The sequence below is a fragment of the Dromaius novaehollandiae genome, chromosome 3 (genome assembly GCF_036370855.1).
Source record: "Dromaius novaehollandiae isolate bDroNov1 chromosome 3, bDroNov1.hap1, whole genome shotgun sequence".
Classification (NCBI taxonomy): domain Eukaryota; kingdom Metazoa; phylum Chordata; class Aves; order Casuariiformes; family Dromaiidae; genus Dromaius; species Dromaius novaehollandiae.
The window spans coordinates 68,500,675-68,523,502 of NC_088100.1; the positions used below are offsets into that span (position 1 = coordinate 68,500,675).

At 40.2% G+C, this 22,828-nt stretch overlaps 1 protein-coding gene across 13 annotated transcripts in view; it reads right to left on the reverse strand.

Moving 5' to 3' along the window:
- Positions 1–22,828, reverse strand: part of ARID1B (AT-rich interaction domain 1B) — a 341,753-nt gene that overhangs the window by 52,475 nt on the left and 266,450 nt on the right. For 8 of the 13 annotated variants that reach the window (XM_064509114.1, XM_064509106.1, XM_064509110.1 and 5 more), the window contains 3 exons: positions 18,878–19,057; positions 12,174–12,501; positions 10,031–10,159 (listed from right to left, as the gene is read on the reverse strand). In XM_064509114.1, the coding sequence (XP_064365184.1) occupies positions 10,031–10,159; positions 12,174–12,501; positions 18,878–19,057 (637 nt within the window). The remainder of the gene's footprint in view (positions 1–10,030; positions 10,160–12,173; positions 12,502–18,877; positions 19,058–22,828) is intronic. The other 5 variants (XM_064509113.1, XM_064509112.1, XM_064509116.1 and 2 more) reach the window with 1 other exon arrangement.

Below are 22,828 nucleotides of genomic sequence, written 5' to 3' on the forward strand. Positions count from 1 at the left end.
CGCATGCATGAAAAAGGAAGGACAAGGCTCCAAAATGCAGATGACACTGACACAACACTATAAGACATCAATGAAAAAGCATTCAGGTTTGTACCGAGAAGGGTCAGCTGACACTAGGTACACAGACCCAACACCAACCTATCCTGCCCAATGACCAGGCATAAAAGGCAACGCTAAAATGTGGAATAATTTCTGAGCATCAAAATCATGTGATAGTACACATCACCTTTAAATCACTACAGTTTGACCAAGTACACTAGCTGTTTTCCTGTCCTTGTTGATCTAAAGATTAGAGCATTGCATAGCATGCTTTGGGGGAGAATAATAGAAATGGCTTTTCTAAATAAATTCTTTCTCTTCTGATTATGCAAATACTTGTGCCTTTTGCACCATTATTATCTAGATTGCATTAAGAAGCAACCAAGAAGGGAGAAAAAATTCAGCACTTCGTTGTTTCCATCAGACTGATTCAATACTCAGCTCCTCTGAAAAGCACCCACAAAAACTTATTGTTTGTTCATGCACTATTGTCATCACATTAACCATTTCTGCAGTGAAAAAATCTCCCCCAGTGGCTACCTACTTGTTACTCATTTAAAGCCCAATAAAATTTGGAGTTTTACACCACATCAAACACTGAAGAGCAAGATAAGAGGCAAGTGCAATGCATAAGTATTGATGCTAACAACACAACTACACAGCATCTATACTGCTGAAAGCATTCTGAAAATAGAATAAATCTCTTCATCCCGTTTTACAGATAACAAAAACTGAAGAAGAAATCCAAGCTTAATAGTGCTCTAAAATATAGCCAGAAGAATAAAAATAGTAGCATAATACGGTGAGGAAAACATTGCACAAGCCCACAGAAATAAATCCTTAGTTTCATCTGCTCCTGCGAATATAAGGGCGTGTGGCTGAAAGACATGAAGGATACTTTGTGAAATACAGTAGTATGTAATTTCTTAAAACTGTTGCAGCAATTTCACTTTGTTTTCATAAAGCTCTTTCTGTGTTAATTAGTATTAATTAGCATTAATTAGTATTTTGGTCTGTATTTCATGGTGACTGCAGCATTCGGCCAGCAGTTTTCAAACTCACAGGGATTCCCTGAAATGCTTTTGTTATGCAGCATTCTTGCAAGTGCAGCAAGACTTCTTGAATTTATTTGTAAAAGAACAAACTAAGCCCTTTGTACTGGATACATACAATAAGCCCAACCTGTACTGGATAAATACAATATAACGCCGTGTGACAGAAAACATGGGACTGCTGAAAAGCTGGCCAAGTCAAATGGCTTGTAATCGCATTGAAGCTGTGCTCTTGGTGACCCCTGGCTACCTTACTGACAACGTGGATTTAAACTGCCACTCTAAAGGCAGCTGCCTACACGTGGTCCCCATCAGACATAGCGTCTCGGCACTACGAGGAGATGCATTTCCTGGCACAACTGGAGTGCATGATGGGTAAAAGAGGGTTGCTGTAATCTGTACAGCAAGCAGGAGGATGCATGAATTGGGTTTGTAGGAGGGAAAAAAAAAAAGTTTGCCCTGTTCGGCATGGGAGTGATGGGGGCCAGTCACGCTGCATCAGACTGCCAAGAAGGGAGATTTAGCCTGGTGTGACTTGATATCAAAACAAGGAGTGACTCATATGACTCCCTCACTACGTGCCTTCTATTTTTGTGCATGTTTACAAATAGCTTTATTAAAAAGTTGGAAGGCCCTACGAACTCTCTCCCAGAGTGATTACTTGAAAGTGGATAAGAGTCTGTTCCCAGTACACTAACAGCCAGGAGGTCACCAAAGCGCGGTGCCAAAAAGCTGCAGGAAGCGAAGGGGATACAGTGTCACCTCAGTGACTGAGCTGCCTCCTGCATGGCACCACCTCCAAGCGGCTCGACTCGGAGGCTCCCCTGCCCGCCCCTCCGGGGACGCGACCCTTACAGCCTGCCACCCAAGCCTCTCAGCCACGGTGCTCAGCCACGGTTCTGCGCTGCTGCCGAGCACCGCTCAGCTCCACTGCACTCACGGTGCTGGCAACCGACAGAAAGTCTAATAAAATCCCAATCAGTTTATGCCAGCTCCTCATAGATGAAGTTTTTCATAGTAAATGTCAGCCGGCTGACAGCACGCTGAGCACGACTGTGTGTGTGCAGAAACACGGCGAGGAAGTGCTCCAAAGGGATGTCCCAACAGACACATTTTCTCCTACCTATCTTTGCCCAATAGCCTGGAGCTAGTAAATGTTTATCAATATTATTATTACCACTGCTCCATCAGTCTCAGCATTTCTGCGCCGAAGACAGTTTCACAACTGCAACGTGGTGCCTAAATCGTCATAGTTTCAGTTGGCTCTTTTTTCCATCTTTGGCTCAGAAGGAGCCTGAAAACTACTGTGATGACTGCAACCCATATTTGATGCATTAGCAAAACTGGTGGCCATGATTAAAAAGAGCCAACCTTACTGCCGCTATGTTGCTATTTAATAAGGGTCTTACAAAGTTACTTTTATGTCCAGCCAGAACTGAGGCTGAACTCCACTAACACTCACACCTGAACTCCATTAACAAAAGTGAGAAGGGCTGTTTCCCCTCCTATTTCCCCAACTCCGACTACTGAAAAAAAAACATTCAATATCCTCTGAACTATCACCACTGTTAAACAGTGTAACACCTTAAAACCATTGCAAAACCGTAACTCCTCCTGCCATTTTTTATCTGTTTCTCACTTTCTGCCACAGACATCCTAGGCCGCTCCATCACAGTCCTGTACTTGCACAACATATGTGCTAAATCACATCAGGCAGTCACGGAATTAACTTTCTCATGCTTTCTTCATGACTCCCATCAACTGGATGGCTGTTCTCCTGTTTTTTCCTGACTAGTTTAGTAATTTAAACTAATACATCTTCCAGCTAGCAGACAAAAAGACAAACAATGTCAAAATCCATTTTTCTCATCTGAAACATTTCTCACCACCCAAAAAGCAGCACAAAAACTAAAGTCCTCCTTTATTCCTTACTTTTATATAAAAACAATTAATTAAGCACTTCATTTTTATTTCACTAAAAATCATCTTTTGAAGTACAGAGTTTCTGTGCAACATCTGATTTTGAGGCAGAATATTGATATAGTATAACACACAGCCCTACACTGCAGTTTTGTTTAAAAATAATTAGTACTCCTATAGAGGGCAACATCTCTCCTAAATAACCAGGTCAAGCCAAAAATAACTGTGACACAGTAATAACCAAATTAGAATTGTCTCCGAGACAACTGAAAATTTTCCTTCATTACTCTGAAAATCACCCTTCCTTCCCAATATACTCCTGTTTTCACAATTTAAGAATTGTTACTCTCCAAAGGAGAGAAGGAGCATTTACTCTTGAGGTCTGTGGTTAATCTCTAATGGCATGAACAGCATACAGCAGTCTACTTGATTGATGAGTTACCAAAAAAGAAAAAGAAAACCTCTCCCCAAATCACTGGTTGCCTGCATGAGCTCTACAGCTTGGTGACATCCAGGACTCCAAAATGATGGATTTGCCTTTTAGTAAAACAAAATTCCAGATAAAAATATGTTTCTCTCAATCTCCCACAAGAAATGGCTTTGGTTAGCTCAGCATGTAAAGTTTCTTTCCATCCTTACACAGTTTTATCAGCAATTTTGAGCTGATCTACAAAATGCATCTTCATAAAAAAAATCCTGAAAGAGTTGCTTCCAGCTCTCCCTTTACTATAATAAATACATATAAGCTAACTTGTAGTTCACCCCACCTGATACATTGCTTCCTGCACGAAAACGCCATACATGGTTCTTTGAAAAGCAAAACATGAAGAAAGGAAGAGCCCTTTGGAGGAAGGAAAGAAAGAGTACAAAAGTCAGCTTGATATAAACGACTATTTCTCCTGAAGAGGGAAGAAGCATGAGTCCTTAAAGAAAAACCTCATCAGTATTGGTTAATAGCTCCATTAGAAATAACAGTTACAATAATCATTAATATTTGGACTTTAATCTCTTCAATCACCCATAAACTGCGTACAGAGAAAATACTCCACCCGGCGCTGAAACGCAGCCAGCTTCACGTGGAGCACAGCAGCTATTTCTAGTTTGCAGCAACACTATACAGTCATTGGGGCCAAGAAGCAATACCCCTTCATCCCTTTGAAACTATATGGAGAGTTTTATTTTGGAAGCTGAATGTAGTTTCACTGACTGAAATTTACTGCTTGGGTATCCAAACAGTACTAATAGGAAGCAAAGCGGGGCTTACTTCAACTTGATTTGTTAGGGTCCCTAATGGAAATCAGACATCTGGGAGCCTTTGGAGAAGAGGGGTAAGGGGGAAATAACCAGACACCTTGAGATTTGAGAATTGTGAATGGCCTGAATTTGAAGAGGAGTAATTCCTTTACAGTAGCTGTAGATGAATGTTAAATAAAAGAGTGGGCAGAAAGAGCGTTTCTGCTAGGGGCTTATTTCAAAGGCAACAGATAACAGACCCCCAGTGCTGGCTCCAATTATGGCTACCAGTCCTGTCTTAGCCTAGTTTACTTTGGGGATTTCACAGTTGGCAGCCTTTCATCTAAAAAATGGCCTAGTTTGAATAAGCAAAGAAACCTGAATGAGTATTTAACCTTCCTGCACTCCACTGTACTTCCCAGCAGAGAAGAGCGGCTCCTCCAAGCTTAAGGGGAAAATGGGAAACAATGGAAAACACATACTTCTCTCCAGGGACTAAAGACAGTTAAGTTTTACTGTAGCATGTCAAGTCATCCTGCTACATGCTACATAAGTATAGCTTTTAAAATCACAATTAGAATCTTAAAGCCAAGTTCCAAGATCAGAAGGGCTAAACTGTAAAATACTGGGTAGAAATTCACAGGATCAAGGATGTGAAATATCTAAAAAAAACTTCTGGTTTTTATTTATATTATTATTCTTTTTAAAAAATGTATTCCCCATTTCTGCCTCGTTCTTTTTTCCTTTTGACATTTTAATGCACCATGTTCATTACTATATTTCCTCACCGGTAGCTTCTAGTCCATCAGCAGTGCTGCATAACCCTGGCGTTGGAGAAAATAGTATGGAAAATGTGCTTTGTTGGCACCAGCAACATGGAATATGAATTATACATATAAGCAGTAGAGAAATGCTGATGAAAGGTTAACGTGTGTGTGTGTGTGTGTGTGTGAGAGAGAGAGAGAGAGAGAGAGAGAGAGAAAGAGAGTGCATGTGCATATATACACACACAGGCTAAAAAAAAAGATGCACGGAATGCACTTTCTGATCTCATTTATGCTAACTGCAACCGTCTCTGTACAACAGAAATTCTCTAGTATCAGTGCAGCTTTTACAGATCAGTTTCACTGGATGAAATGAAAACTTACTTGAATTCTTTTGACCTCATCGTGATGTTATTCCACTTCTAACTACGGCTGTAGTTTCTAATTTCACCATCATGCTCATTTACTGTGAATCAGTAAGTCATCATATTATCTAAATAATATAGACTTCACCATCCATGAACTATGGACGAAATATCATATGCCTTTTCATTAGAGAGAAAAAATGTTTTTAAAGAACTTAAAGATGAGAAACGAAGTATTTTAAGATTTCTTTTTTATCAACAGATAGGTATAAGTGTTCTTAATACAGAACCACACACATTCCTCACAGATAAGTCCAAAAGCAGCTACGTATCCTTTGCCAGGACATGGGCTCTTAATATATGAGGCTTTCCCAAAAGTTGTTGTGGCTGTTGGCCATGAAGTCCTGCTTACGCTGATGAAGATGAAGGAACCTAGCCAGGACCTACACGGAGGGCACAGAGCCTGAAGACGATGCCCGCAGGCAGAGGGGTGGGCTCTCCTCGAATAGGAGGACTCCCCCATTGCTGGAGGTCTGTCTCGCACACTCTCATTGCACTCCCTCCCCAAGTAAATAGGCAGCAAGAACTAACATATGAAGGCTGACCTTCCAGTGTCCTTACAGAAAATACACAGAGTAATCCTAAAAAGGCAGCACAAACAGTGTGTTTTTCTCTGTCCTTCACGTAGTGGCTACCCTTCTTTATCATATCCCCTATAATCTATAATCATCGCCAGCATAAATTGACTAGACTGTCACTCTCGTCAAGTATGCCCCGAGTCTACATTTATCGAATACTAGACCACAATTTGAAGAAATAAAAAGTTACCTCTTTAAAACGCAAATCCTCAGCTCTTTCCCAGTACAGTAAGTAGATAAAAGGGACCTGCTTGCTACGAGCGTAAGTAAATAAAAATAAAATAATGCCTTTAGGTAGAGCTCCGCAAGAAAAAGCAATTCTGATATAAGAGAAATTAATTCTCATTTTGACTTAGAAGAAAATTTAAAGTCCAAATTTTAGCACATAAGAAAAAGCCGTGCATTCTGCAACTGAAGGGCAGATTGCTGAGCTAGAATGATCCTGAAGGTCTTTGTTTCCCTGAATTTGGGAGAATGGCTCAATTCAGAGCCAGTCCTGTGGATCCAAGAAGTCTTACTAGGTGGCATTATTCTCTCTCGGGGCTTCTAGCTTCCTGAGGATCTGTTGCCACATGCTAGTCAAACTGCAGGTGAACTAGAACTCCGAAAGTTAAAAATTCTGCTGCTTAACTGCTAAGCAGCTAACCACATTTTAAACCACATTTTAGAGGGCATGAAGGTACATCAAGGCAATGCAACACATTACTATAGAGACGGAACAACATTGCTGTGATACTCTTGCCTTCTACTAGCGTGGTCAAAAGGAGGAGCCAAGCTTCAGTTTCCTATATAGCCTTTAGGATAAAGCACGTGCCTTAGGTGGCATGGGGAGCAGGGGACAATGGTGTAAATATCCAACTTAGGTTTGGCATCTCAATGACCGGAATTTAAAATGGCCAGAGGTTGCAAATAGCTAAGCTGGATCTCAACTCCTCAGTTTAGTAAACTGCTATGTCTAAATCATTTTCTCTAAAATCAATGAAATTGAATTCTAAATTCATTCAATCTATAAAAAAATTGCTTTAATTTACACAGTGGAACAGGCACTCCCAGGCATATTAAGGTAGAGTACACTGAGGTCAAAGACACTACATTCAAAGATAGGTTTGCTCCTCAGCACACCAAAACTCATTTTATAGCAAATTAGTTCAAGTATTGATAACTGTATTTGCAGTAGCAAGAGGCTCATTTATAACCTGTCCAGCTGGATGTGTATTTTACAATCAGCAAGTAGTAAATTAAGTCTTCCTAAGGCCACACTGTTAATACTATGTGAACTGGCTACTTCACAACTAGGTTTCTAAGTTTGCACATGCTGCAGTCACACCTTTGACTGCTATGAAGACACACTCAGAATGTCATTCACTACTGGCACAAGGCATGTTGAAAATAATGATGACAAACATCTAGCTCCAAAAACGTCTGTTAACGTTGAGTGTCAACCTAGTAATCAAATTTCAAAAGTGTGTACTGGGCACTTGCTGCTACTACAGTAAACATAAAAATTCACAGACACTGAACAAATAGTCCCCAAAAGTTTTAAGCTGGGCATCCACAAACTGAGGAACTCAATAATTGGCTGATAATAGAAAATAAAGGCTAAATTTGCTGCCTTCTAACAAATTCATTAACTGAGAAAATGCTGTCACTTAAACTGTTTGCTTTTACTGAAAGCTCACAGGGTCCATTTGTTACGGATCTGTACATACATAAATAACTACCATCATTAAAAATATATATATATTGCCCTGGAAACTGTAATTTGACAGAAAGACTTAATTTTTTGGAGCTTTCTGTTCTTCAAAGGCCTCTCCTGAGTTACAGTCGCTAGTAACGGAACTGTCACTTAGTGTTTTGTGCTTACAGGAGCTAATGGAACTCTTTCCTTGGAGTTTGATGGACATATAAGGTCTTCAACATACAGCCCTTATCAAGCAACTGATTTGTTGAGACCAAGACAGATAGAAAAAGGAAAAAACTATTCTGCTGTTCCTTCACGCTGTCTTCCTGAAATTAAGGGGAACTACCATCTGGCATATTAGAGAGTTATTTTGCATTGCCTGCTACAAACTGTTACCCAGACCAAGATTAAGCATCCTTGGCCATGTGAAATCACAGATACTGCTGGTTCAATAAAGAGATCTTAAAAAGATCTCTCTCTTCTTTAGCCTGACATGCTAGCTCTCACTGGGGAAACACTGGCCTGTGAGCATGGGATGGACTAGCACACCATAAGATTTTACCTTACTGGAGAAGTGTTCAGTAGCTGCAGGAATTAATCTAAGCTTTACATAAAGCAGGCCTCAAGGTGAGGTCAAAGGCTGACTCAAATGGTGTAAGTAAATGTAGTATCTTCCCTAGCCACAGCTTTTATTTTGGTTTTTTTTTTTTTCCTAATTAAAAGGGTGGTGTTCTGTACTGGGGATGATACCTAGGTACAACTGGCTGAGACTCAGATCTTGATCATCCAGCCTTGGTTAACTAACATTGATTTTCTGCCCCAGTGGAAGTGATTTTATTCTGATGCATGCCATTTAAATTCATTTTACACAGCTGCTTAATGTGGCTTGGCAAAGCTGAGGCAAACCAGCTTTCTATGTCTAAATGAGACCCCTGAGTTGGTAAAGGACAGATTCTGTGGATTAGCAGCTGAAGATAAATTTCTCTCCCCTATTGATACTTTGCTACCAATTCAACAGTTGACATGGAAGGGGATCACACCAACTTAAACAGAAAGACTGCTGTGTAAGCATGACTCTGACACAACCTCTTTATTTTCCCTTTAATTCTACATACAGGCATGTGTTTTATGGTTATAAAAATCCAACAGTTTCTGAACTCCACAGCTCTATCTTATAAACTCAAGACATACAAAGAAGAAGGCTGGATATTATCCATGCACTTTGGCATGTATCAGTAGACACCCTTCCAATTTTAGAAAATAGTATAGTGCAAGTTCTCTTCCATTTCACTGATTTTGGCATTTTAAACAGAAGAATCAGTAGATTTCTGTTCTGATTTTTTGTTTTGCTTTGGACTTTTTTCTGTGCCCATATACGAATGATGCTGTCAAAGAGAAAAAATACAAAACAAAACAAAAACAGCTACAGAAAACTGGTAATTAAAACTTGTTAATAACCATGAAGGCAGCAGTAATTTGGGTATTACAGATTTCCTAGGGAAGCAGTAACAGAAATAACATGATGGCAGGGAAGTCCATGAAACCTGAATCTCAGGTGAAGTTTGAAATTGGTGGTAAGCAAGCAACAGGCTGGGAGCCAGCATACATATTTTCCCCCAGAGCTGTAATTTATGATACGATTATAGATACCACAGTGTGAAGAACTTTCATAAAAAAACATTAGCTGCATTTCAGGCTGATGTTTCAGACTGGATACTCGGTGCTTCTAAAAAAACTTCTACGGACTAACTGAAATTTTTCAAACACATGCACTCTCAATTACAGTGTAATAAAACTTGTTTGAAAATCACATTAATAAAGCCTGTCATCACTGCTGCAATAAATCACCTATCAAAAAGGAATTGTACTTCGTGGGAGTGGCTCGCTGCTGGGGTAATAATGACAATAACAAGAACAAGTCAAAAAAAAAAGTTCTGCACTTTTCCTAGACAGCACTAGACAATGTTTTTTCCTAGACAAAAACGACCACACCAAGGAGAGAGAAATGATGCCTGGACTGGGAGGAGGGAGTGGGAGGATCTCATTTTTTCTTAGTGATGAAGTTCTTCATTTCCCTCTCAGGCATGAAGGAAACTGAGCCATGCCAAAAGCCATGCAGAATGCGTGTGAGTGAGTGACATGCAGTTTTTCATCGTATTGTCACAGTGGTGTTAGGAAAAAAAACAAAACAAAAAAACTAAAATCCCCTCTATGATGCAAATATCTCTGTATCTTTCACATGGTTTTTATATTCCTGCAGCAGCCAGATGGCATGTCCATAAACATTAAAAAAAATTGCCAAGGTCCCACAGCAAGTCCAGTTTACATTGCTACCTACCCGTACTGGTCAGGCTGGTGCATCAAGGGAGCCTGAGCGTTGCCATAGTTGGGGTGCTGTGAAGAAAACATGGGGCGTCCGCCAGCCCCAGACTGGCTGGGATAAGCAGGCGACCTAATGTATGGTGGCCTAAAGCAGAACAAAAGAAGAGCCTCTTTGGATTTGCTCTGTATCACAAATATGAATCACTGTCAAGTACATTCCTTCCATATACAAGTATGGAGGACTTGCAGGAATAGCCAAAAAGCTGTAATGCTTTCTCCCCCACCATTGACTTGAGATCAAAGAGAAAAACGGTGTGCTGGTAAGCCTCCGGCATCAGAGGGGAGTGACAGGTTTCACTCAATTTGCAGTTTATAAATTGCCCTTTTGCCAGTATTTCCAATAGAGATTTGATGACTGCACAGTCCTTCTACAGGTGCTAAATCACTGGAATGGGCAATATGTGATGAAAAGGCTTTGAAATGGTGCATTTTTGCCCAGGCAAAGCTAGAAACCAAAAGCAGTTTCACAAAACCAACTTGGGAGGAAGGTGTGAGATAGGAGTGGTAAGCAATTGACCTAGTTTTTGATCAAACACCACACACTATTCCCAAAGCTATGCTGAATCACAACCAAATACTTTCCACTTACTGCAAACAAAGTCTTTTCTTGCTGTTTAGACCAAACATGCCCTTTTCCTCTCATTACACGATTATAAAGAAAGTGTTCCTGCGGTTGCAGAGATGGCCCATTTATTCCTTCTTGCCTGACCTACCAGCTTAGAGCCTAAACCAGACAGACAGAAGCAGATTTTTGTAAATCCTACTAGACAGGCCTGTTAAAACAACCAACACAAGCGAGAGATTGCTGGTTCACGATTTCTGCAGGAATATGGTCTATTTTAAGGGAATGTGGTCCTATTTTACTGAACAAGAACATGAAGAACACTACATTTGTTGTTTCTACCTTAAAAGTTTCCTAGTGCTTATTGCTAGAAGCCACCTGTCTTCCAAAATCGCAAAAGAAGAAAGCAATAGACACAGGGACGCATTAACTTCCTATTTGTTTTTACATTGTGTTACTGCAGCTCTAGTGTCCAGAAACACTGCTCTTGAATGATAAATACCTGTATATGTATATGTGCATCTGTGTATGCATATGCATAAATAAATGCAAGATGCTTAACATACACACACATACATAAACTTGCTTACCAGAACAGTGGAACCAGCTTTGTGTAATTCTCAAATGTAATGGAACTTCTCTTAACAGAAAAAGATAATAAACACACCAGGAGTTATTTGAGTCCAATGAAATGTGGAAATTACTTCATTTGAAAAATTTCCCAGAAAGTATGATTTCATTGTAAGTACCTAGACATCTTAAGAATAACCATGGACAGAAAAATGCATTTGCCAAAATCCATGCTCAAATGGCAGCATGCAGTTATGCTGCCCTAAAGGGGAGGCAGGAAGCATACAATGGCTCCAACCTCCACAACCCTACAGTTTGCAGTTTTTCTCTTATGGATGCATCGGTGGCAGTTACCTACCCCAGATAACTACAGATTGCTTTTACGCCTCCTTCTGCCTGCCCTCTCCAGCTTTTGCCCTTACTGTACCCTCCTCTGCCCATCTGTATGCCTGTGCAGGAATAAGAACAGTCCCATAGGAGAGAACTGCCGTCAGCACTACCACTCGCAATGTGGGCAGTGAACGCAAGCGTAGCTGGGCAGCTTTATAAGCTTCCTTACTCCCCAGCAGGGGCAAGCTGCCTAGGATGTTGGTGCTGGCCCTCTCTCTACCAGAGATAAAATACACATATTCAGCTAATCAATTTTAAATTGTAGAGGGCTTGTTTTGGGCTCCTAATGTCACCTTAACCCTGTAGGTTTTCTTAAAGCTCACAGTGCCAAGAACCAAACTGGAAGTGGCTGTCACAGCTGCTTTTTTTAAGAGTATTATTCAAAAATACAGTAGCATGCTTTCCCCTTACACTGAAAGAAAACTTTTCTTCCCGTATGTCACTTCCTCCCAAAGATAAGGGCACATTAATAGAACATGTATAAATGCACCTCTGTGCAACTATATAGCACTGTAACTTCAGAAATGAGAAGAAAAACAGTTGTACTTGCTTTAACTACTTTCACCTGGACGCATACCTGCTCTGAGCGGAGTTTGCAGCAGCCTGCATCACTGCAGCAGCCGCTTCCTGTGCCTTACGGTTCACAGTTGGCATGGGTGGGCCCATCCCAGGGCCTCCCTGCTGAGACATGCCGGGAGAATTGGGGGTCATACTGCTCATATTTCCAGGAAATGGTCTGTTCTGCATCCCAGCTGATGGCATCCGTCCCAGGGGCATGGTACCACAAGGCTGGCTTGGCCCCTGTCCATGCATCTGACTGTTGGCATTTATACCCATGCCGGGTCCTGGGCCACTGTAACTTGTGTTGGGCACGCCACTGTATGTTGGTGGTCTGGAATAGTTTCCTGAAGAAAATGATAAAAACACAGAGAAAAACAAAAGCTTTTGAGCACGTATTTCATTTTAGGAAGTTAGCAGCTGCAAATCTTACATATATCGTCAACTAGTGTGAACCACAGAGGACTCAAGTCAGAAAAACTTTTTCACCATGCAGAGAGTCGAACAGTGGAGTAATCTGCCTGGAGAGGTTGCACAGCTTCCCTCCTTTGAGGTTTTCAAGACCCAACTGGATAAAGCCCCAAGTAACCTGGTCTGATCTCCTGGTTGACCCTACTCTGAGTACAAGGTTGGCCTCGACAGCTCCTGAGCATCCTTCCAACCTGAATTAGCCTATGAAACTGATGTTCATATGTCCTCAAACATTTTCTGCCAAACAAATATCATGGGATAAGAGCAAATACAGCAAAACACAGCCTCTAGAGGGTTATCAACATAGTACAAAAATGTCTTGTGCAGTAAAGAGATACGTGGCATGTAAGAAACTCATTACATAAACTCAAGAGAGAGCCTTATTTTTGTGATTTCATGTTCTCATTTTTCATCTTTCTGCAATTTCAGCAACAAGCTATTCTCACTGGATCCTTGCTCCTAACCACTTTGTCCATTTATGGCAGAGAGACTTTGGCAGTGACCTGTGAGAACTACTGCAGGGCCCTTAGGAACACTCCCTCTCTCCTCCTACCCTACCCATGTTCCCTGCAAGTTCAATGTTTGTCTATGTGAGCAGAAGGTGTATTAGCTTTCAGCACACCCCCCCTCCCCCAGGAAAATTAGTATTAAAAGAATAAACAGCAGTGCTACAAAGATGCTAATATAAACAGGTGCCTTATTAAGGATGGCATGAAAACCTGGCTGACCCCAATCTACATTATCACTGGAACAAACTGCATCATTTGTGGCAGGTTAGCTAATTTCAGTACTGATTTTCCTATCATATTTAAAGCTAAAAAAAAAAAGCAAGTGTACTGCATCTAGTGTTCCAGAAACAAATCCAAACAGCATAAGAAAGGGGGGAAAAAAAAAAGAGAGATGTGATAGAAAAGTATTTTAAGAAACAGATCACATTACACTCCTTTGGTCATCCATTTTGATTTGTCTTTATTTCCATCTCATCCAGATTAGTGGAAATACAACTCATTCCCTCCCTATGGGATGCCACAGAGCAGAATTTCCTGACTACTCTTAAATATTCCCACACTTATTTAAAGGCTGCAGCCAGTGGAATCTTCCTCTGAATGTGGAAATAAGACATGTCTCTCCTCCAGGCCTCATGCTACCATACAGAGGAGTCGGTTGTATGCAGCTCCTGTTTCTATTTAAAATAAATATATTCATTGATCATTTGAATGCACACATAATTAATTCATACACTCCTGCTATGCTTTGGCTAATTCTCCCCTCCTCCCCAACCAGTAACTGACTGTTACAAGTTCTCTGCAGTGAAAACATGTGTGACCTATGCTTTCCAAGGAAATGCAACAACACTTCACCCTTGCTTTAGAAACCCAGTATCTATGTGTGTTTATTTTTTTTTTCCACAGAAGGGTCCCCAGTATATGGTTTAGCAGAGATGAAAGACTCCAGATTTAGCTACATTCTGAATGCAGAGTGCCCTGTCATTTCTCCTCTTCCTCTAGTCACAGCTGCTGTCAGCTGACTATTTTCTGTTCAGTGAGCAATCACTCCTAACGAATATTTTGGTTGCTAAGACCTGTTCAGGCTACACCTCTTTGATCCAACATATGTGACCACAAACTGAAGGGCTCATTAGTTTCATATTGCTCTGCTTAATGTTAAAGCTGTAACGCAGAACTCATGTTGCTCGGGTTTTCCAATTGCTTTCTGCAAGAAAAATGTAACGCAGTAAGATGTAGTATATGTACGCTCAAACATTATGCACAGCCAGTTAACACACTTCATGTACATGCCATAAGTAACACTGTTTCCAAAGTGGAGCAAATTCATTCCTTACACTAGCAGACCTGATATCCAAAATCACTGGGAGCTACTGTCAGTCCAATTTACATAAGGCCAATTTGTTTTGTCATTTAGGGTCTACAAAGTACAGTTCAGCAGCAGACTTGGAGGAGCAAACATCAATGGTAAATTCTATTACTGTTTTGATGCTATTTTGAATTGGGACAAAAACAATCTCTTCTTTCATGTTTTGGCTTCTAAGCTGTAAGCACAACACACACAAAAACAGTGGAATCTTCTCCATAAAAATATGTGCTTCAGCTAAAATAATTTCTTAATCATTCATCTCCAGGGACACAAGTCCAAGAGCCCAGGGAAGTAGTATCTTTTCAGAAAGGAAAACAAGTCTCAATGTTTTTTCCATGTTTTTTTTTTCCTAAGCATTTCCTCAATACCTCAAGTACTAGCTATTCTTATACCTTTCCCAGAGCACAAAAAGAGGCAAAAAAAAAAAAAGCCAAACAAAATACAAGAGGAATTGCCAAGAATGAGGAGTGCAATCTTATTTCCATGTTTCTCTAATAGATTAGTAATTTGTTGGCAGTGGCTTTGACAGAAAACAGATGGATGCAGCATTAAACACAATGAATGCAGCAGATGCTAGGCCAGCCCACATCAGCTGGACGTGTCAGGCAGCCAAATCCAAGAGCCCACACTTTTCAAGTGGGTACAAGCCTGGCAACAGCGGCTGCACGATACCACTGAACAACTCCTCCCCTCCATATCCAAGGGATTTTTGATTCCAGCTTCCTCCAAGCAGATTAGAATTGAACCCACAGACATGACAGCCCAAATGCATGTGAAAAATCAAAATAATAACCAGAATTGGGAAAGAAAAAAAGTAACAAAGATAAAACACAAAAAAGCATACTAACAACCTGCCAAAGACAGATGTTCGTACTTACTGCTGAATCTTTGATCCACTTTGTCCAGGTTTGCTGAACATACTGCTCTGATACCTTGCCATTTTTAGGCAACATGAAAAGAGGGAATTTTCAGAACTATCTGTTACTTTTCCTCCCTGCTTTAGGGACAGAGGTTAGATTCATAGTGTATTAGAAATAGTATCTCAATAACATTTTAAAATTGCTTACATGTCCACTTAACTATCAAGTTTTCCTTGTATAGATACAAACCATTTAAAAATATTCCTCTGAAACTATTCTGCCTAAGGGACCTCAGTCGTTCGGGCTGATACTTAAGTAGTAATTCCACAAACTGTTGCATATGTGTGACTGGATTCTGAGGTACAGACTGTCGAGATATTTAGGGCATCTCATCCCTGATTACCACTTTAACTAAAACTGAGGCTCCTGAAATCAGTGGGAGCTAGATATTAAAGCATTCTTGTGAAATGAGTTTTAGTCCATTAAAGGTTACAAAGCACAGATACTCATTTGACATGAACAAAAAGGCGTTTTGTTAACTTACTGTGAAGTTTTTGGGTGTGGGTTCAAGCACATTCAGCAGTGGTTTATCTCGTTATACCCAAGCAGAGCAGTTTTACTGTTGAATTCAGTAGGTAAAGTTATGGCAACAGGATGCATTTTTGACACCTTCTACTGCTCCGCAGTAAGGTTTTCTCTGCCACAGTCTTAGAAGACCCAACTGACTGTAGTATCTGACTGTTCTCCAGAGTGCATGAAAGGGACATTTTGCCCTGGCAGCAGTTTGATGCTCTCTGGTCACACACCAGAACTTCATTATCTCTTGAGCTAGATGTTACTCAAATACAAACCAGAAAGACAGTTCCATTCAGTAAAACCTCCCATTCTCACTGTGCTTCTTTTTGTTCTTGGGGAGAGAAAAACAGTGGTGTTAATTAAAAATTAAAACTAATGTACTCCACTGAATGCCCCTGTGTTATATCACAGGCACACAGAAGCATACCTTGAAATTTGGAGCCAAAGCTGTTCTCTATTTTTGTGGAAAATGGTTCCACAGCGTTGCACTAGGTTCCCAATATAGGAACTGCTTCCTGAGCAAATACGTTTTACTCTTATTATAGATCTAAGTGTTATGAAAACACATGAAAACAAAACAGACCAACTATAAACAAGTTATGGATGAGTTTACTCTGTGAACTAGGACTTAATTCCTCCAAACCCAAACTTACTGGTGTAGTCTTCACTATGGTAAGCAATTCTACTGCAGAGATAGCCTAACTTGAGCAATGGTTTTCAGGACTGAGCACATACTGAAATATAACTTTTAAACTAAAAGTTTAATGTCACAAAATTCTTTGACACATATGTAAAAATACAAGCAGTCCCATTCAACTCAGCCTATGCTTAACAATATTCTGAAGGAAGGCATATGTGAACAAAACATGAAAAACAAATATGATCCTCAAGAATCATTTCAGTTTAATAATTTAAGAACTCATTTGCAACTCAGGTAATTTTTAATGTATTTGTTATTTTGGCAATAAAAGGCAAACGAGGTTAACATTACATATTCATTATTGCTGGCATATGATTGTGCTTTGTAAGAGGGTATGTTAACGAGATGCATTACAGATTACTTTCATTAAAAATGAAAAATACTATTAAAAAGTTAAATCCAGATAAATAAATGACTTTGAAATTCAGACACATTACAGTTAGTGATCAGGGATGGCCAGATTCACACTGGTATTTTATCAATGGTCACATTAGCCTGGTGAAAATGCAGTATTCTCTCCTCTACTTGTTACCTTTAGAGCTCAGTCTGCAGGGCCTTACTTTTACAAGGACCAGTGCATGGGATCACCAGTACCCTCTAAAAGCTGGGAGAAGAACATGCTTTACATCCATCACACTATTCAGCAGACCCTTCTCAAATGGCTTGTTAATGACAATGATGCTCATTTTCTTCCTGCCCCCTCAAGTTCACTTTTTAATAGCCGTTTCTTCCTGACCACGACCCATAAAATCATTACATAGGCACTTTCATCTACAGAGAGAGGAGAAGAACTGCTGAACTCAAGCAAAAAAGAAAGCAGGATTCGGCACGTTACTTAAATGCATTGATTTAGTACAAAAACCTTTCCATTCAATCAGTGTGGATGGCTAATATTTTACTGCACTTGACACCCACTATTCCCATGCTTGAGGATCTCAGCAGCAGCAGTACAGCTGCAAGTCAGCATAGCACACCATAAATCCACTGGATTTCACCAGTTAAGCTAGTTGCTCTCTGTGCAGATGAAAATAAGCACTTGGACAGTATTTTATGGCCACAAAATGCTTTCCAAATAAAAGGAAAGCACCAGTCAACTGCAGTCAGGTAATTAATCTTCACATATGGCTATAAGGCTATCCCCATTTTACAGTTAAGGAAAGTGAAGCAGAGAAATGTATTTACTTGCCTAAGTTAAAAGATGGAGTAAAAGGCAGAGCCAAAATTAGAAACTAGGAGATCTTGGCTTGTAGTCCTGTGCTCAAAGCACTAAAACAAATGCAACCCAGACATGAAAATGAAAGGAATATTGCATACGGTGGTAAGACTCCCTTCAAATGAACAACAGAATTAGCTCTCAAAGTCAGGAGACTAAAATAACCATGCTTGCTAGCATGGGCAAGCCACTGAGCCCTTACAGAATTTCCCATAGCAAGCTACAATCCTTTTTAGGGATTTTAAGTAAGAAAGCAATAGTAGGAAGTGCTGAAATAGACAAGCTTCTTGATGCACCTCAAAATAAAATACTGTCCCTTATATATTCTGTGGCTTGACTTGAAGTTCATTAAACCCCTAAAAAGAAGCACACTTCATAAAGCTTATCCATTAAAGGCAAAACAATAGACAAGTTCAAGGTTGTGTGCATTGAATGTCTGAGGCAGAAATTGTTTCCTCTATTTTTGTTTTAATCCTCCGACAATTCTGTCAAACACATACAATAAAAGGAACTGTCTCTCTCAGTCTGAGGGGTTAGTTAAAATTCACAAATCGTATGCATTAGAGCTCAATATTATATTCCCACAGTAACCACTGTATTATTATGCTCATTAGAAGACTTTAACCCTCACAGTCACTACACAATTTCAGATTGGCTTTGGGATTCCGTCTCAGAAAAGAAATCCTATTTTGGGATTGGTGTTGTGACCCTTATTCCATGCTTGGTCAAGCTCAGCCTTATCTTAGAAATGACATACTTGGGCTGCCAAACAATGGTCCCGGTAACGCAACAGCTTCATCATTTCCGTGCCCAATTTAGGATCGCTATTTTTATACAGCCAAAGATGCTAATTACAGAAGAAGCTTCTTCCACAAAGTGCAACTTCACCTCTGAAGGGCTTTGTTTTTTTTAAAGAAATCACACACCTACCTACCTGCCTACATACATATGTGCTATACATATTTTTTACATATTTGTATAAAATTATCATATGGATTAACAACACGTATCATGGTTTGTTATTTTACCTTGTGGTCCATACTGGCTCATCTGAGGCCCATAAGTACCACTTGAATTACTCTGCTGAAAGCTACCGATTCCAGGATGTACTTGGCCTCCAGGTGAAGGGTGTGGTGACATGGAAGGTCCAGTTTGTTGAGGTGCATACTGTGACATTTGGGGGTTCCTCTGTATGCCTGCCATGAAACCTAAAGTGAAAAAAGCACCAAAGCAGAATTTAAATAAAGAACAGTCACCTGAATATTAAGAAATCTTTGGCATTCCAAAAAAACTCCTTACTAGTTATTTTCAAACTAGAGTTACTCTGAAAACTGCTATTGCTCGTATCAAGCAAACAGAAACAAATATATCTCTAAGTCAGCAAAGGTGTCTCAATAACCAAAATTTGTATGCCAGGCTCACAACCTTTTATTTTTAAAAGAAAGACAGTGGAGTCCTGCTTAGTTACAAATGGGATGCTGATTTAAAAACTAAAACTTTAGAAGAAAAAACAATTAATGGCAATTATTTGCACTAGTTAATAAGTAGTAGTGAATCTGTCTGATGACTTATGGTAGGAGTATCATACCATATAAAATTATAGTTTTCTACCAAAACACATAGCTTCAGCATACAAAAATCCACTGTCAATATTCTTATTACCTGCAGACTTCCAAGAGCTAAAATTTCCCATTACCTGAAGACCAGACACACCTGCCAGAAAAAAAAAAGTCATTTTCGTCTGCATCTTTGCTGTAGGTCCTTATTCTGTCTGTTATCAGCATATCTGTATTGCATCCTCTTGTTTTTCCCTTTCGTAAATGTATTAATGAAACTCAGTTTAACGTAGGGTTCACAAGCTGCAGCAAGAGGCCTAGTCAAATGCTATAAAAACTGGAAGCTTCAAAATGGTATTAAAAACTGGAAGCAAAGCAACAGAACTAAGCCTATTAAATGGGAGGGAGAAGAGGGTTTTTATGGATTTTTTTTTTGAACTTTCATAAACTGAGGAAAAATCCTGCAATCCTGCCCATGAAATGTCTAAACAGGGTTGCTGGTTTTGTAAGATTTTTCCCTGAAAGGTTCTGGTGCTGCTTTCAACGTTGAAGACAATCTGCTGAGGAGACAGACAGTTATTTTCTGATTCCTTGAGGAAATCTGATTCCTTTTCTGTCCTGTTTGCATATTAAGTTTTGTCATCATATTTCTCTGTGAGGCAAAAGGTGGGTGTACTGAAGTATGGTATTTGCTCCACTGCAGCTGCCCCTGCGAAAGCCCTTCTCATGGCCCGCGTGCAGCAGCCTGCCCATAACACTGATGGGTGAGAAACTGTGCATTGCTGCGAGCTCAGAGATTGTGTCTGAGCAAATCTGCATTTTGGCCTATCTTGTGACTTGTTCAGGCACCCATGCTTTGAGACTGCAGAGGGCTGAAACATTATTTCTGAAAAGTGCCTGTTTTCTTTTCCCTCCATTAATTTTAGTGGAGTGTACGTGGGGAGGCATGAAGTTGAAAGCTAAAAGACCCCTCACCTATCAGCATTAATTACACCTTTCCTTACACTAGTGATGGAATAGAAGAAAGGTAAGAACAACCTCCCTCCAGACAATAAGTGGACAACTGGAAGCTGCTGAAGGGAAGATTAAAAAAAAAAAAAAAAAGAAGGAAAGAGAGGCAAAGACAAGCAATGAAGAGAGTGAAAGGAGGAGGGAAAAAAAAGGCAGAAACAGAATTCTTCTGAAGTGTCAGAACATCTTCCCAATGGTTAGTATCAAACATGACATAGTACCGAACATTCAATGCATGATTAATGAAGACAGGTAACACAGTTCCCAGACTTTTTTTTTTTTTTTTTGTGCTACATACAGACATATGATCAAACTAGTAACTGCAAACATCACGGTGCTGCAGCGGCAGGGACTATCCAGCAGGCTGCGGAGCCCGCTGGGCGTTGTGGACAGCAGGCACTTCCCAGACCGCTGTGCGGGAACCGCGGCTCTGAAAAATGCTGCCTGGAACTTGCAAGCACAAATTTCTGATCACAGCGCTGCTGCTGCTGACATCCTAAGTGAGACTGGGCGAACAACCTTCCCACCTCCCCGCGTATTGGCTTCCCCGTTTGTAACCCGGTGACGAAGCACTTTACAAAAGGGGACGATATCTCCGAGTTCTACCAAAGAAAAGTGGTAGGTGAAATCAGGCTCAAGTCCAAACAAATGCAAACAAATTTTTAATTGCTCCACAAACCTTTGTTACATAACGTATTTCTCCATCCATGAAAACCCTATCAAGGAGACAGTAAGCTCCATGTCAAGAAGCTCCAAAATGGGAGCAAAGATGGTTTCACACCCCCTTTCGTCCTGGAGTTCTTTTGCACTGTAAGCAGTCCTACTCATGCTACGCTACGCTAAAATTGTAACAACTGCAAGTTTCGGTAGTGTAAGCAAATAATTTTTTTGATCTTTGTGCAAGCCCTAGACAACTGATTCGATCACATTAGAACTGTAAAATCAGAGCTCAAAAACTGCTCTATAGGAAGCGGAACAACATGCACTGGAGCACAGCAAGCCAAATAACTGAAGATGAAATGGTGGCTTGAAAACTGGTAAATACTAGTTGTAAAGGACAGCTCAAATGATCCTTTCCATTTAGCTTTATTTTGAAACAGACCCTTCTGTTTTTAAAATAGTTCTACTCTACACACAAATCTTATCACAAAGCCTGTGGTCAGAAGACAATATTGTAACTAATTTAAAAACCTAATACAATAGTATGTCTGTATGAAAAAATATTCACATTCCAGACACACATATACCATATATATCACACTCATGGGATCCATTTAAATGAAAAATTTGGTACTGGTCACAGTAAGTTTTTTATTATAAAGATAGTAAACTTACTACTCTATCTAGTAAGGAAGTAAAGGTTTTCTGTTCACCACGGACCTTTTAATCTATATGAGATAACTTTCCAAACACTGTGCTAGTGATAAACAGTATTTGGTCCAGTTATCATCACAGGCAGTACTTTTCTGAACACCCCAAGGATGGATGACTATTGAAGAGCTATCGTTTGTATCAGTTGCAATGATTTCCAGTACTGCTGCAGGAGAACTGCTAGTTGAGGAGTCTAATGGAGAAGAGGGACCAAAGTTTTAGCTAGCTCTACTGCTGTCAGAAGGGCTCCTGAAGAGACTGCAATAATGAGTGAAGTAAATGTTTCCATTCAAAAGACCTCTTCTTCAGGAAACTTGTTTCACTTTCGCAATGCTGTATAGCTGACCATATGCCTACAAGTATAGTCCTAAATAAAACACTGGGACCTGGTGTGGTCACCTGGCCTGGAGAGTGCAGTAGCATGCTTGTGTCCATACAGCCAAATCTTCCAACTCAACCTTCGTAGTTTTATCCATATGAGTGTTGTGCACAGTCCCTTGTGCTGCCTCATCCATGCCCTGGGCTCTGCCTCAGGGAGTGCTCGCACGCACTGGCCAAAACCACGCCGTGGGGCATGCTAAGAACTCAGCTGCAGGAACTGTGGGACGCTGCTCGAGCTCGAGCTCTGGCCTTAGTTAACGAACAGAGATGCAACAAGGAAGTTTTGGGTCTTTGATTAACACAAAGAAGAGAACAGAATCTCTAACAGCTTTTGACATGAGGCACAAGTTTTATCATCTCAAAGGGCATGAGATCCTTCTCAAACGAGTTTGGCTTTGCTATCTTCTCTTCAGCATGGAAAGGAAAGAATTATGGAAAAAAGAAAGCTTGAAATCCAGAAAGAACATCCGTGCCATGTTATCTTCTATTATTATCTGTCAGATAAGTTGAAGCATGATCTTAAAACAGGATACACTCCAACTTCTTTCCAGAAAACAGAGGAGTCATTTCAGTTATAAATGTGATGTGGAGAAGAACGTAAGATCAGGTCCTTAATGTGATCTAGATTCCCTCAGAACAAAGAGGGGTCTGTTCTGATCT